The 12,373-nt window shown below is 39.6% G+C and overlaps 1 protein-coding gene across 4 annotated transcripts in view; it reads left to right on the top strand.

The window, feature by feature from the left end:
- LOC112502412 (long chain acyl-CoA synthetase 9, chloroplastic) overlaps positions 1–7,986 on the top strand; it is a 32,522-nt gene extending 24,536 nt beyond the window's left edge. For 3 of the 4 annotated variants that reach the window (XM_025106300.1, XM_025106299.1, XM_025106302.1), the window contains 5 exons: positions 4,560–4,677; positions 5,836–5,967; positions 6,068–6,202; positions 6,292–6,498; positions 7,563–7,986. In XM_025106300.1, the coding sequence (XP_024962068.1) occupies positions 4,560–4,677; positions 5,836–5,967; positions 6,068–6,202; positions 6,292–6,498; positions 7,563–7,730 (760 nt within the window). In that variant the 3' untranslated portion in view covers positions 7,731–7,986. The remainder of the gene's footprint in view (positions 1–4,559; positions 4,678–5,835; positions 5,968–6,067; positions 6,203–6,291; positions 6,499–7,562) is intronic. The other variant, XM_025106301.1, reaches the window with a different exon arrangement.
- Positions 7,987–12,373: the final 4,387 nt, after the last annotated feature.

Here is a 12,373-nt window from a genome sequence, read left to right as displayed (position 1 = left end):
TTCTCATGGAAGGTAACATCCCGAGATACAATATAGCGGTTATGATTGGGAGAGAAGCACCTGTAACCCTTTTGGAGACGAGAGTACCCAAGGAACACGCATTTCAGAGATTTGGGATCAAGCTTGGTGATAGTGGGGCGTGTGTCACGAACAAAGCATGTAACACCGAAGATCTTTGGCTCAATAGGAATAATCGTTGTCCTGGGAACAAAACATAGAATGGAGTTTCTCCATTCAGGACAACAGACGACATTCTATTGATAAGAAAATAGGCTATTGATACCGCATCGGCCCAAAAAGACTTGGGGACGGACATCTGAAACACAAGTGCTCGGGCAACCTCAAGGAGGTGACGATTTTTTTCGTTCGGCTACCCCATTTTGTGCTGGAGTATCAACACATGAGCACTCATGAAGGATACCATTTTGCAACATATAGGATTGAATTTGTTGGGATACATACTCTTTTGCATCGTCACTTTGTAAGGTTTTAATAGATGTTTGAAACTGAGTTTGGATTTCAGAATGAAAGGAACGTAAATGATTAAACACTTTTGAACGGTTTTTCATGAAGTATAACCAAGTAGTTCGAGAATAATCATCTACAAACGTAACAAAATACTTAAACCAGACTTAGACGTTATAGGACATGGGCCCCAGACATCAGAATGTACTAATTGAAATGGGGACGCAGCCCGCTTATTGACTCTAGGACTTAAGTGAACACGTTGATGTTTGGCAAACTGACATGACTCACATTGTAAATACCGCAAATGGGAAAATTCAGGACACAACTTCTTGAGACTCTGTAAGGAAGGATGACCTAGTCGACAATGAACTTCAAAAGGAGATGATGAACTGGAACTTGCCAAGGAATATGGTTTGGGTGGTTCAAATATGTATAGGCCATCCGTCTCCTGTCCTCTACCAATAATCCTCTTCGTCTCCAAATCCTGAAAGACAATGATCAGGAAAGAATGAGACATTACAATTCAAAGTGCGAGTAATTTTGCTCACAGACAGTACGTTAAAAGAAAATTTTGGTAGGCTCAGGACTGAGGATAACGAGACAGATGGGGACAATTTAACAGTGCCAGACCCAATTATTTGGGAGACAGATCCATCAGCTACTGTGACTTGAGCTGAGGATGCATGTTTATTGAAATTTAGGAGAAGGTGGGAATTACCAGTCATATGGTCTGAGGCACCCGAATCAATGACCCATTTGGAGGAGGATGATACAAAGCATTTGCCAAAGTTACCTGTCTCAGCAAACATAGCAGTGGAAGCAGCGGGGTGCTCATTTACCAGATGAGGTTCCTCTTTGTGTCTCATAATTGTGTCATCTGATGTAGTTGCAGCCTGTGCTAAGGAGAGTCTCTGATTTCTAACGTGCCGTTTCTTGCAATTAAACTTAGTATGACCAAGTTCATGACAGTAGTGGCACTTTACGTCTGAGTTAAAATCAGTTGGCCGATCATTGTGGCCTCCTCTAGTGCTACCCTTTCCATGATAGCCACCTCGAAAACCGCCACGGTATCCACCTCGGCTAAGTAAAGCCGAATTATGATCAGATGGTGGAGTAGGTTGAAAATCTTCATGCCGAAGAACCCGAGCAAGAGTCTCTTGAAGAGAAGGTATCACAGATTCATTTAAGAACTGAGATCTGATGGAATCATATTCTGGGCGTAAGCCAGTCAGGAAGCTTATGACAGCAGTCTGTTCCCTTTGAGTCTGCATAGTTTTCACATCAGTACTCAATGGGAGAAGAGAGTTCATTTCCTCATATCTTCTTGAATTCCATGGCATAGGCGGTAAGTGATCGGTCCTGTTGTTCCCCACGATGGAATGACTTACATACGCTGTAAATCCTTGAAATATTACTTTGTCCGGAGTACAGGAAGTCAAGATATTCTATTAGCTCTTTCACATATTCACAGTGACTGATTAAACTTGAAACGGAGGGCTCAATAGAATTTATAATTTGCAAGAACATACGGGCATCTTGTTGTAACCAAAGGTCACGATTACCCATAGTGGGAGGGTCAGATTCTAGATGGGAAGCCATTCCCATACTTCGAACATACAAATGAATCGTTTTGATCCATTCGAAGTAATTGTTACCATTAAGCTTGTTTTCAGTAACTTTACTACTGGCGGAAATTATGTCAGGAACACGAGTACTACCAGAGGCTTTATCATTAGTGTTCGTCATATTAATCAAATCAGAAACGAACACCCAAGGGACAGATTATCAAAGGAAATCAGACTAAACAGATAGCAATTAACAGAGTTTGACCAAATAGATGAGATCAGATCTGTTACGACTAGATAACAGCAAAATTAGACCAAAAAGATGACGGAAAACAAACCAGATGGGGATTCCGACCAGAACCTTAAAAGTCGAAGGTCGTAGGTCGTCGGAGGCCGGAAAAGGGCTCACGCGCCGGCGCATGGAGGCGTGACGGCGGCGGACTAGGGTTCCGGCGACGGCGGGGGGTTCCGGCGTGAACAGTAACTCCGCGATGAACAGTAACTCCAGCATGAACAGTAACGGCGATAAACCCTAGGCTCTGATACCATGTAATCAGAGAGAACTCTATTATATGATTAATCAGTAAAAATTCAAATTTACAAGAGCAGAGACACTATATATAGACATAATTACACGGGAAACCCTAACCGTAAAGCCCATCGGGCTTGGACACATTATCATAAACAGGTTACTTAATTAACACTTATAAAGGAGGTATTTCTTGCTGGTACAATATTTGAAGCCTCTTATTCTATCGGTCCCTATTATGTGGGAGCCTTCATGTGTATATAAGATATTTCTCATTGGTGTACTTTTGAGATACTACAAAATAAGAACGACTTGCTGCCAGTATGGGGGATTTGATATAATTTGAATTACTACATTCACAAAGTACGTGATCTTATAGGAAAGCTTCTCTTAAACAACTCTGCACATTAGCTATGCCTTGAGTATGATCTCTACACAACATCAATGACATGAATCATCATAAGGATCCATCTACTGTGGTCATGGTTTTGAAACTGCTAATGAGGCGGCACCTCTGCTGGGTTATTTTGGGACGTATTCCTCGCACCACTAAGGCACGGCTGAGGCAGGGTAGAGGTGTTAATTAGGGTTAAAATTACTCACTTTTATCCCGCTTTCTTCTTACGTTCTTCCTCTGCTTGTACACTTTTCCTCCTCCCTCTGCTCGTTTGCGCTCCTCCAGTGAATGAAACCCACATTAACTACATTTGTAAGAAGGTGGGCATAATCAATATCTATGCTCTAGCTTGAGGGGAGTGTTAGGAAATTTACGAGAAAAGGAAACAATATCACTTTAGATTAGGAAATTATACATATTTGATTTTCTCAAACCATGTATCAATATATGCTCTTGTGCATGTAAACTATGGAGTGAAATACAATTGGTATTGATTATTACTGTTGAGATGTTTATATCGTACCCTTATGAATGGTATTAGGATAAGGGGAACATAAAAGGTTGATGGATTGGGAATCATGTTGAGTGCTGCTGGGAGATGCGTGAAAAGGAGTATTATTAGGCATACATCAAGAAGGTGATTCACACCAAACTACACATATTAAGGTCTTGAACGTCATGATACCGACGCTGTTGAGTATCAACTATAGATCACGATGGTGAGATATTGCCAGAGGGAAACATTATGATTAAAAGCCATGAGGAATAGTTCAGAGAGCACGAATTTGATTAAATAGCACTTATATGAATGGAGGTGAATTACCTCTTAAGAACAAGGACTATAGCATTTATAAACCTCTTGCACGTGGGAGCAACTAACGAGACATAGTTTGTGGATCTAAGGTCGAACTTGGCTGACCTTGGATCCTTGGATGAGGATCGTGGACATATGGATAATAATAGAATACTCTTTTGCTTTATCATGGGGATGTGTTATGACCAGAAAGTTAAGTTGCGATTTCACAACAGCAAAAATTGATATAAGATTGAGAGGATTCCACTTTTAAAGATTTTTATTATGAACCCAAGTTGGAAGACATAAAATACATACTTAAAACATCTGATATGATTTTCTCCCGATTCAGTTACTGGTATGTCTACATCTAACTTCCAACATTTGCACTCTATTCATTATCATCCCATGCAATTTCCGTTAGCTTGCCCCTACTCTGAATTATCTACAATTCGAGCAAGCAAACGGGAATTGCTAGTCAGCTATCATGTTCTTCAAAAGGAAATGGTAGTGATTGAGGCTCTGAAGGCTTAACAACTTTCTCCAATTAGGGAATAGCGCAGATGAAACAAGGATGCGACTTCATTTTTCAAAACGGAAGCTCCTTCAGTTTCTTCAGTTACAGATATATCAAGAATGAATCGACAATGTTGCAGCAGTGTACTTTAATTTTTCTTTTGTAACTGTAGTATAGACTTTAGAGTGAATGATCTGCTTGCTTCAACCAACAATGATAAAAGTCTTATTTACTAATTTTATTTTCTTTTCGATGCTATCACCGTGTTTTTATCTGGGCTACTACCTCAGTGCTCCAATAGGTCAAGGTTATGGTCTTACTGAGACCTGTGCTGGTGGGACATTTTCTGAGTATGATGATACATCTGTTGGTCGTGTTGGTGCACCCCTTCCTTGCTCCTATATCAAGGTAATATCTGATGGAGGTAGTTCGGCTTGTCCTTACAACAGCTTATATCATCATATTATATTGATCTTATTTTGTATGAACATGTATTTTGGTGAAACTTTCTAGGAGTGATAAAATATTGATACAAATGTCTGAGAATTTCATTTTAGATGCTGTCGGTATGCTGTGCTCTTATGTTGGCAAATATAAAGAGTTTGTGGGAAAGAGGGGCACATGCCATGCCATTAACTTTTGGTGGAACTATAGTATGTGGCAAAAAATTTCTATCTGTGCATCTTGTATGGTTTCTTATGTACATGCAGCAGGGAAAATCTAATGTGGAATCCCTTGCAACGAATAGTTCTTATGGAAGCTCTATCTGACAGTCCCCATAGTTCATCAAACAAACACTATATGTTGTGTGTGTGGGTGATGGAACTTGCACGAATACTATTTATTGTATGAGATTTTGGAAATCTAATACTTACATATTTGATATATAGTGCCACTGTGTTTAAGAATATCCCTGGCGTTATGGGTATACACACACAACAGGTAGCATATGTAATGTAAATTAGTTTAATAAAGCTATTATCCCCAAGTTTTTGAGAGGAAATGTTGATGATGCCTTGATATCATTCCTCCATCCTCTATCGATGACGGTTAAATTCGTTATGATATTACATGTCAGCCTTTCTAACTAATACTAAATTTGTGCTAACCTCTAGCTCTATTAATGTTTTACATTTAATATAGATTAAATGTACCCTTGTCAAACATGAATTCATAGGCAATCTGGTTTGGCGTTCTTGTGATCAAGCCTGTTTGATTTTTTGTTCCATTCAGATCTGAAAGCAAAAATCGTGTTTGAAGGGTCAATCAGAAAAACTTTAGCCATTTATTTAGCTACATATGGAATAGATTTTAAAGATTGTTCTTTTAGCATTTGACTTTGTATGTTGTAAACTTTTTAGTCGAATCTTGTTATCCACATCAGTGAGTTGTAAAATTGTTTGATATCTGTTATTCACTCAATTTGAATTTTCTTTTTTAATTTGACAGTAAATCTAGTCATTCAGAACTTGTACATCAACCTTTTTCATTAATTTTTCTTGTATTCGTAACTACAGTTGGTGCATCTTCTGATTCAACTTTAATTATTGTTTTACTTTTCTGCAGTTAATAGATTGGCCTGAGGGTGGTTACTTGACCAGTGATTCACCTATGCCTCGTGGAGAAATAGTGATTGGTGGGCCAAATGTTACTCTTGGATACTTCAAAAATGATGAGAGGACACAGGAAGTATACAAAGTAATATTCTCTCTTTCTATGTTGTATTTTTTGTCGAGGTGTACAAGATAATAATTATGCAGCACATGATGAAACTTTAAATCTTCTTTTGCAAAAAAAGGTTGATGAGAGAGGCTTGAGGTGGTTCAACACAGGTGATGTTGGGCGGTTCCATAAAGATGGCTGCCTTGAGATAATTGATCGTAAGAAGGATATTGTCAAGCTTCAACATGGAGAATATGTTTCTCCAGGGAAGGTACAAAGTCTTCTGTGGGTTTATTTCTATTGCTGATTTTGTATCATCGAAAACCAGGACCCACTTAGGGATCGATGCTTCTTCTACAGGTGGAGGCGGTTCTCAGTGTTAGCCCTTATGTTGATAACATCATGTTGCATGCCAATTCATTCCATAGTTACTGTGTGGCACTCGTGGTGGCTTCACAGTCTGCAGTGGAGAGTTGGGCTTCGCATAAAGGTATCAAGTTTGATGACTTCACAAGTTTGTGTCAAATGGAAGAAACGGTGAAGGAAGTTTATGGTTCCCTGATAAAGGTAACAATATATATAAATACAAGGTTGCAAGCAGTACCGTGTTGTTATCTTCATCTTTTTTCCAGATAATTTTCAGTTTGCCATTAATGGTCATTCCTTTTAACTTGAAAGTAGTAACTTTTGATTTTGATGGAGAATCAAAATTCAAAATCTCCAATAAAACTGCATTCAACTCCAACCGCTTCTCCATTTTGAAGATTACAATATTGATTATATTTTTAAAAAAAATATTCCATACATTTACTCTCCTAAACATCTAATTCAAGGTTTCTTATTGGTGGGAATACCAGAGATAATAAAAAAAATACTTCTCTCTCATGGTAACCATTTTTGGGGGGTTTCTCTAAATTTGGAGGATTTCACACTCCTACTTTCTTCATTTTGGAGAATATGTTATTGCATAAAGTTTGCCTAAAATCTCCAATTTCTCCATTATGGAGAATCTGTTGGAGATGCTATTAAGGGTTAAACATTTTTATTGAACTATGTCATGTCAAACATTGCATCTTTCTTTTGGGACTCAAGGAGTCGGAAGAAGTTGTGGGTTACCAATGTGTTGGGCCACTTTTAAATTAATGGTGATGTTGTGTTTGGTCTATTGAATCATCCGTTTTGATATGATTCGCTTATTATTCATTGCATATGGTTTTCTTTGATCTCTCTCTTATATTGGTCTGTGCCTTGAGAAATATTTCATTCTTCCTTTCCCTTTGAGACTTGTAGGCAAAACTAGATTTTACTATTGAACATTTTCATATAATGGATCCAGTTTATATCGTATGGGATGGGAAGACATGAGGATATAATAGTGACGTGATGTAGGAAGAGTTAAAAGGTTGGAGTCATGTAAGAAAAGGGTACATTTAGCCGTGTTGACATTGAGCCAGTAGTCATGTAAGAAAACGGTACAAGCGAATGAAAACGTTAGCCGTGTTGACATTGAGCGAGTAACTACTCAAAAGGATTCCTAAATTTTGGCGGAGCAAGAGTACTGTCATTAAATTAACGAACCATCCAAGACCTGTTTTTGGTTTGAATTATAACATGTCATCTGGATTGTACAGGCTGCTAAAACAGCACGATTGGAGAAGTTTGAGATCCCTGCAAAGATCAAATTGGTTTCAGAAGCGTGGACTCCTGAATCTGGACTGGTTACTGCAGCACTAAAGCTCAAGAGGGAGGTTATCAGAAAGACATTCTCGGAGGACCTTGCAAATTTCTACTCACCATGATACTTATACTCTCATCTCAAATAGTTTGTTTATGTAGCATCCTTCTGATTGTACCATTTTGGTGGTCAGTTTTGTTAATTCCATCTCCATTATCAAGTGAAGTGGATAGAAGAAACAGGTAATTCTATTTCTGATTTTGGCTAAATAATATGCATTTATGTGCAAGTAAAACTATGATTCGAAAGGTACGACCCAAATCGCTACCTTTTCGATCTTGTTATGTGATTAACTTTCATGAGGATTCTCGATTTTACCACGGGATAAAAAATCACTATTGCTTGTCTAAAATATTTTAATGTGTCTTGATTTTCGACCTAAATTATGTGAAGACCAAACAAAAAGTTTTTAAGAAACTTAGAGCACTAATTTAATCCATACCCTATTTTAAATATAGGTATTTTTGTCAAATTAGAAGTAAATTGAAAGGGTATTTTGGACATCTTGATACCCCTTTTCGTCAAATCTCCGACTGTAATCTCGATCATCTTCAACCTCTACGCTTGACCCCTTTTCCCCTTCTCGTCAAATCTTCGACTGTAAGCGATGCCCCTACCATCCCCTCCTACTACTCCTCGGTGTTGCACACCATGGCTCCATATCTGCCTATACCATCACAGACCTTCATCTTCGCTTGTAACTTGACAAAACCTAAGGTCAAGACAAACACCGATGGCTACCACCGATAACTACCCCTCACTCTCACTCAACTCTGGAGAACACTGATGTTGGTTCTCCCATCCCGAACGCTGTTGAACACTGACCACAACCCTAGTACTTGATAGAAACCCTATGTTTATCGCTCCTTCGAACACGGTCATTAGTCACCAAAGTCAGTAAAACCAGATTCACGGCTTGATGATCAAATGAGGGATTAGGTTTTCATCTATGTATCAAAAGAATATGATTTATGTTTCTGCTTCTTCTACATCCATTTCTGTTAAATCAAATAATTAGTTGTACATGATATGGAACCCAGATTTCTCACTTGTTTTCAAATGAATGTTTCAATAAACCTCATCTTCGTTATCTTCTATCAGTAAAACTAATCCAACAACAAGTTTGATCTCATCTTCAGACTCTTTTATTTCTCATTGAATTGTGTTTGATTTCATTAAGTGAAAAAACATATAGATGGAAATTGTGTTTTATTTCATGTGGTGAAATAATATATATATATATATATATGTGTGTGTGTGTGTGTGTATATATATATATATATATATATAGGGTTGGGTTCACGTGAGACCAACGTGTTTTTGTGAGACCCGTGAGACCACTTTTTTACACTTCAAATTTTACAGAACCCAATAATTGGTTTAACTCTTGTGAACCAATTTTAGCCCTTAATCCTTGAAATCTATGGATTAAATTAATCATGACATATTTGTAATAAATAAAAACCTGAACAAAAACAAATATTGGTGAACACTCTTGAACAAGGGTATTGTGGAAAATATCATGATATATTGAACACCTATGAACGCCACACGGTTATGAACACATTCTTATGAACACCTATGAACATCATTTATTAATGCAATTTAGATTAATATGGAGAACAAGTTGAGTGTGTTGATCCCGGATCTCTCAATAACACTAATAATCTAGTTAAGAATAACCAAATTATAGTGTTTTAATGGAGAAAGTGATGAACACTCAAGAATGAATTATAAACAATAAAGAACAGTCTTGAGCGTCAAAAGTTTCACTTTATTGATAAGAAAAACGTAAAAGAGACATTTAGTACAATAGGCCTAATCACCTATTTATACTAGTAAGCTAATTAGAAGATAACTATTTAATGAGACTTTTTAGCTAATCATCTATTAACAGATAATGTTTATCTAAACTATTGATAAGCTTTAATATTAAGATAAACTTGAAATGTAGCTGTCGATTTGTCATCTCCAGCTGTCTTCCATGGTATGATGAATCATCCTTATCCTTAAAATCTTCATCGTATGCCTCTGGATGAAGATGCTCTTTCCATCACATCCCTGGTTGTCCATCGGCCCTCTGGTTGTTCACCAGACTTAGCCAATTCTGCCTTGATGTCTTCATCGGGTCTTCTGGTTCTTCATCACTWATTGTTTTTCATTACTTTTTTCACTTTATGAATTATGGGGTTTAACAGAGTGTATTTTGATAACATTTCACATATGAATATGCAATATGTTCATTTTAACAGAGTGTATATCTCATGGATGAGTTGACTCCTTTCTTCACTTGGCACGTGATTTCTACCAAGTCCTTCTCTGATGACTTTCTGAAACCATTCAAGTGTATCCGATGAATACTTGAATACCTCAGTTAGTCTGAAGAATTTCTTTGCCCCGAACTCATTCTTGTAAACAAGTCCAAGCTGGGGTTGAGTTAAGACTGAGGCAGATCTCTTCTCTTACAGGCTTGGGAAGTCTTCATTTGGTGGAGCGCAGGAGAGTCTTTCGATGCCTAAGTGAAGAGCAATTTCAAAATCACTCTTGGCTTGATGGTTTACCAGGGTCTCCATTGTCTTCACCACCGCTCTGTTCGCCATCTCAAATCTGATGCCGTGATCCTATCGCTGAGCCATGTATGTATAAAGCTCGATCAAGTCATAGGGATTGACGTTGATGAGGTCATTTTCGTTGAACACGCTGATTTGACCATGTGCTCTTTCCACAGTGAACTCGATGTATCGTATGGCTCTATTGGCAAAGGTCCTCACTTTTAGATCCATGACCCTCCTTATCCCATCGTTTGAGAAGATAGCCTGGGGTGCTTGGGTGGTCTGTCTAATAAACCTATGGTGTAGGAGGTCCATGGACTCAGGTGATAATATCGGAGGATTGATGGTCAAACTGCCATCGCGGTCGTGATACATATATTGATGAATGTTTTCCATCATAATGGGTTCCCTGGGTGGCAACTCTGGACTTCTCCGCAGTGACTCCATGTTCTGAATAATCTCGTCGACCAGGCTCTGTGGAGGTTGCCTTGAGGAAGAGGGAATATCCGTTTGCACCATGGGTGGTTGGGTTGAGGGTTGTGTTTGGCTTAGTGAAGGTATGTTTTCTTGTTGGGTTGATTCGAATTGGGTTGGTTTTGGTTCATTGGGTTCGGTTTAGGTGGTTTCTGGCTCATGGGGTTCTGTTTGGGTTTGAGGTTGTTGGGGTGCTTATTAATGGTTTTGGTTGTATGGATAAGGTGGTGAAGGGTTCTATGGTGTGAGGAGTTGGTGAAGGAGTTAAGGGTAGGTTTGGTGTAGGTGATGGAGTAAAAGGTGGAGAGGTTGGGTTTTCATCGGTTGAGGAACTCAACACGATGGGTTATTGGGTTGTAACGAAGGGAACATGTACATTTTGTACATCTTCAGAGGGCAGAGCCTCTGGTTCCCTTGCTTGGGTTCCTTCGGTTGAGGGTGGTGGTTGTGTTTGTGATGGTGGTGGTGCAGCGGATTCCGTTTGCTGTGCAGCCGCGGCCTTTGTCTCCCCCTCATGAGGTCCAAGACCTTGATCATCGAGGTCTTGGTCTTCATGTCGTGGCCTCTTGTGTTGGCGGCTGCTGGAGCAAGAGGCACTACTCCTCTTCTTCTTTTTGTCCTTCCTGAAGGACGCAAGATACGCCTTCAGGGCTGCTTGTCTTCGGCTCTCCTCCATCGTTTGAAGGAGAGAAGTGGTGCGCCTTTGTTCATCGGCCAGGTTCTGGGAGAGAACCCTGGTCGGATGGATGGCACGATGAACGAATTTGGTACTTATCTCATTGAAAGATGAAACGAGTGCCTTGAACAGAGCCCGTAGGTCGGCTCTGGTTGCGAACTCTGTGGTTGATGAGTAGGCTTGTGGTGGCACGGAAGTGGTGGCGGATGTAGATGGAGGGATGGGAAGGTTGGTGATGAGAAAGGCATAGTCAAGGTTGAGGTTGAAGAACAAGCCGTACATGATTGTCATGATGTTGATATTCCCTTGGTCCAATGACCCTAACTTGCATGTGAGGGCCCTGTTGAGGATGGAGAAAAACATGTTCCATATCGGCGGGAGGAATTGACGTTTGAAGTCTTAAACGTTGCGTAGGTCTCGATTGTAACCTAGCATTTTAACGAAGCGGAGGATGTCGTCGGTGGTTGGTGGTTCGTCATATTCTGTAATTCCAAGTTCCCGTCGAGTAGGAATGCATAGAACCCGAGAAACTTTTGCCCGCGATATTTTGAGCGAGCATATCATATCGTTTGGGGCATCCATGTCCCCCATGATTCCATGGCTGTCGAGGTGAAACTCATATGTTTGCCAGTATTGCTGTACGTACTTTAATGGTACGCCGGTGTCAACAAGAGTTAGTGCGGGAAGGAGAATACAGTTCTTGAAGAACTCTATCATGACAACAAATCGGTCGTCGAACAGTGTGTTTCGTAGTTCAATAGCGTGGTTGTTTGGCTTCATGGGAAGGAATACGATAGTGCGTCTGTCGGTACCAGTGGATTGGACTCTATTGTCATTGTTGTTCAATTTGTGGGAGGCGGAGGAGGCCATTGTTGAGGAAGTTGCAGGTTTTTGTTCGTCAAAATCTAGTTGCAGGTTTTGGTAAGCGTAAAGAGGTAATGAGGGTAGAAGAAAGGTATTTATAGGTGGAGAGATGGTGGGGTGGAGGTGGGAGGGTGGGGTGTG

The sequence above is a fragment of the Cynara cardunculus genome, unplaced genomic scaffold, assembly GCF_001531365.2.
Source record: "Cynara cardunculus var. scolymus isolate 2C unplaced genomic scaffold, CcrdV1 Un_Scaffold_1362, whole genome shotgun sequence".
Lineage (NCBI taxonomy): Eukaryota > Viridiplantae > Streptophyta > Magnoliopsida > Asterales > Asteraceae > Cynara > Cynara cardunculus.
The sequence above is the reverse complement of the archived record's forward strand: the minus strand, read 5'-3'. Positions and strand labels throughout refer to the sequence as shown.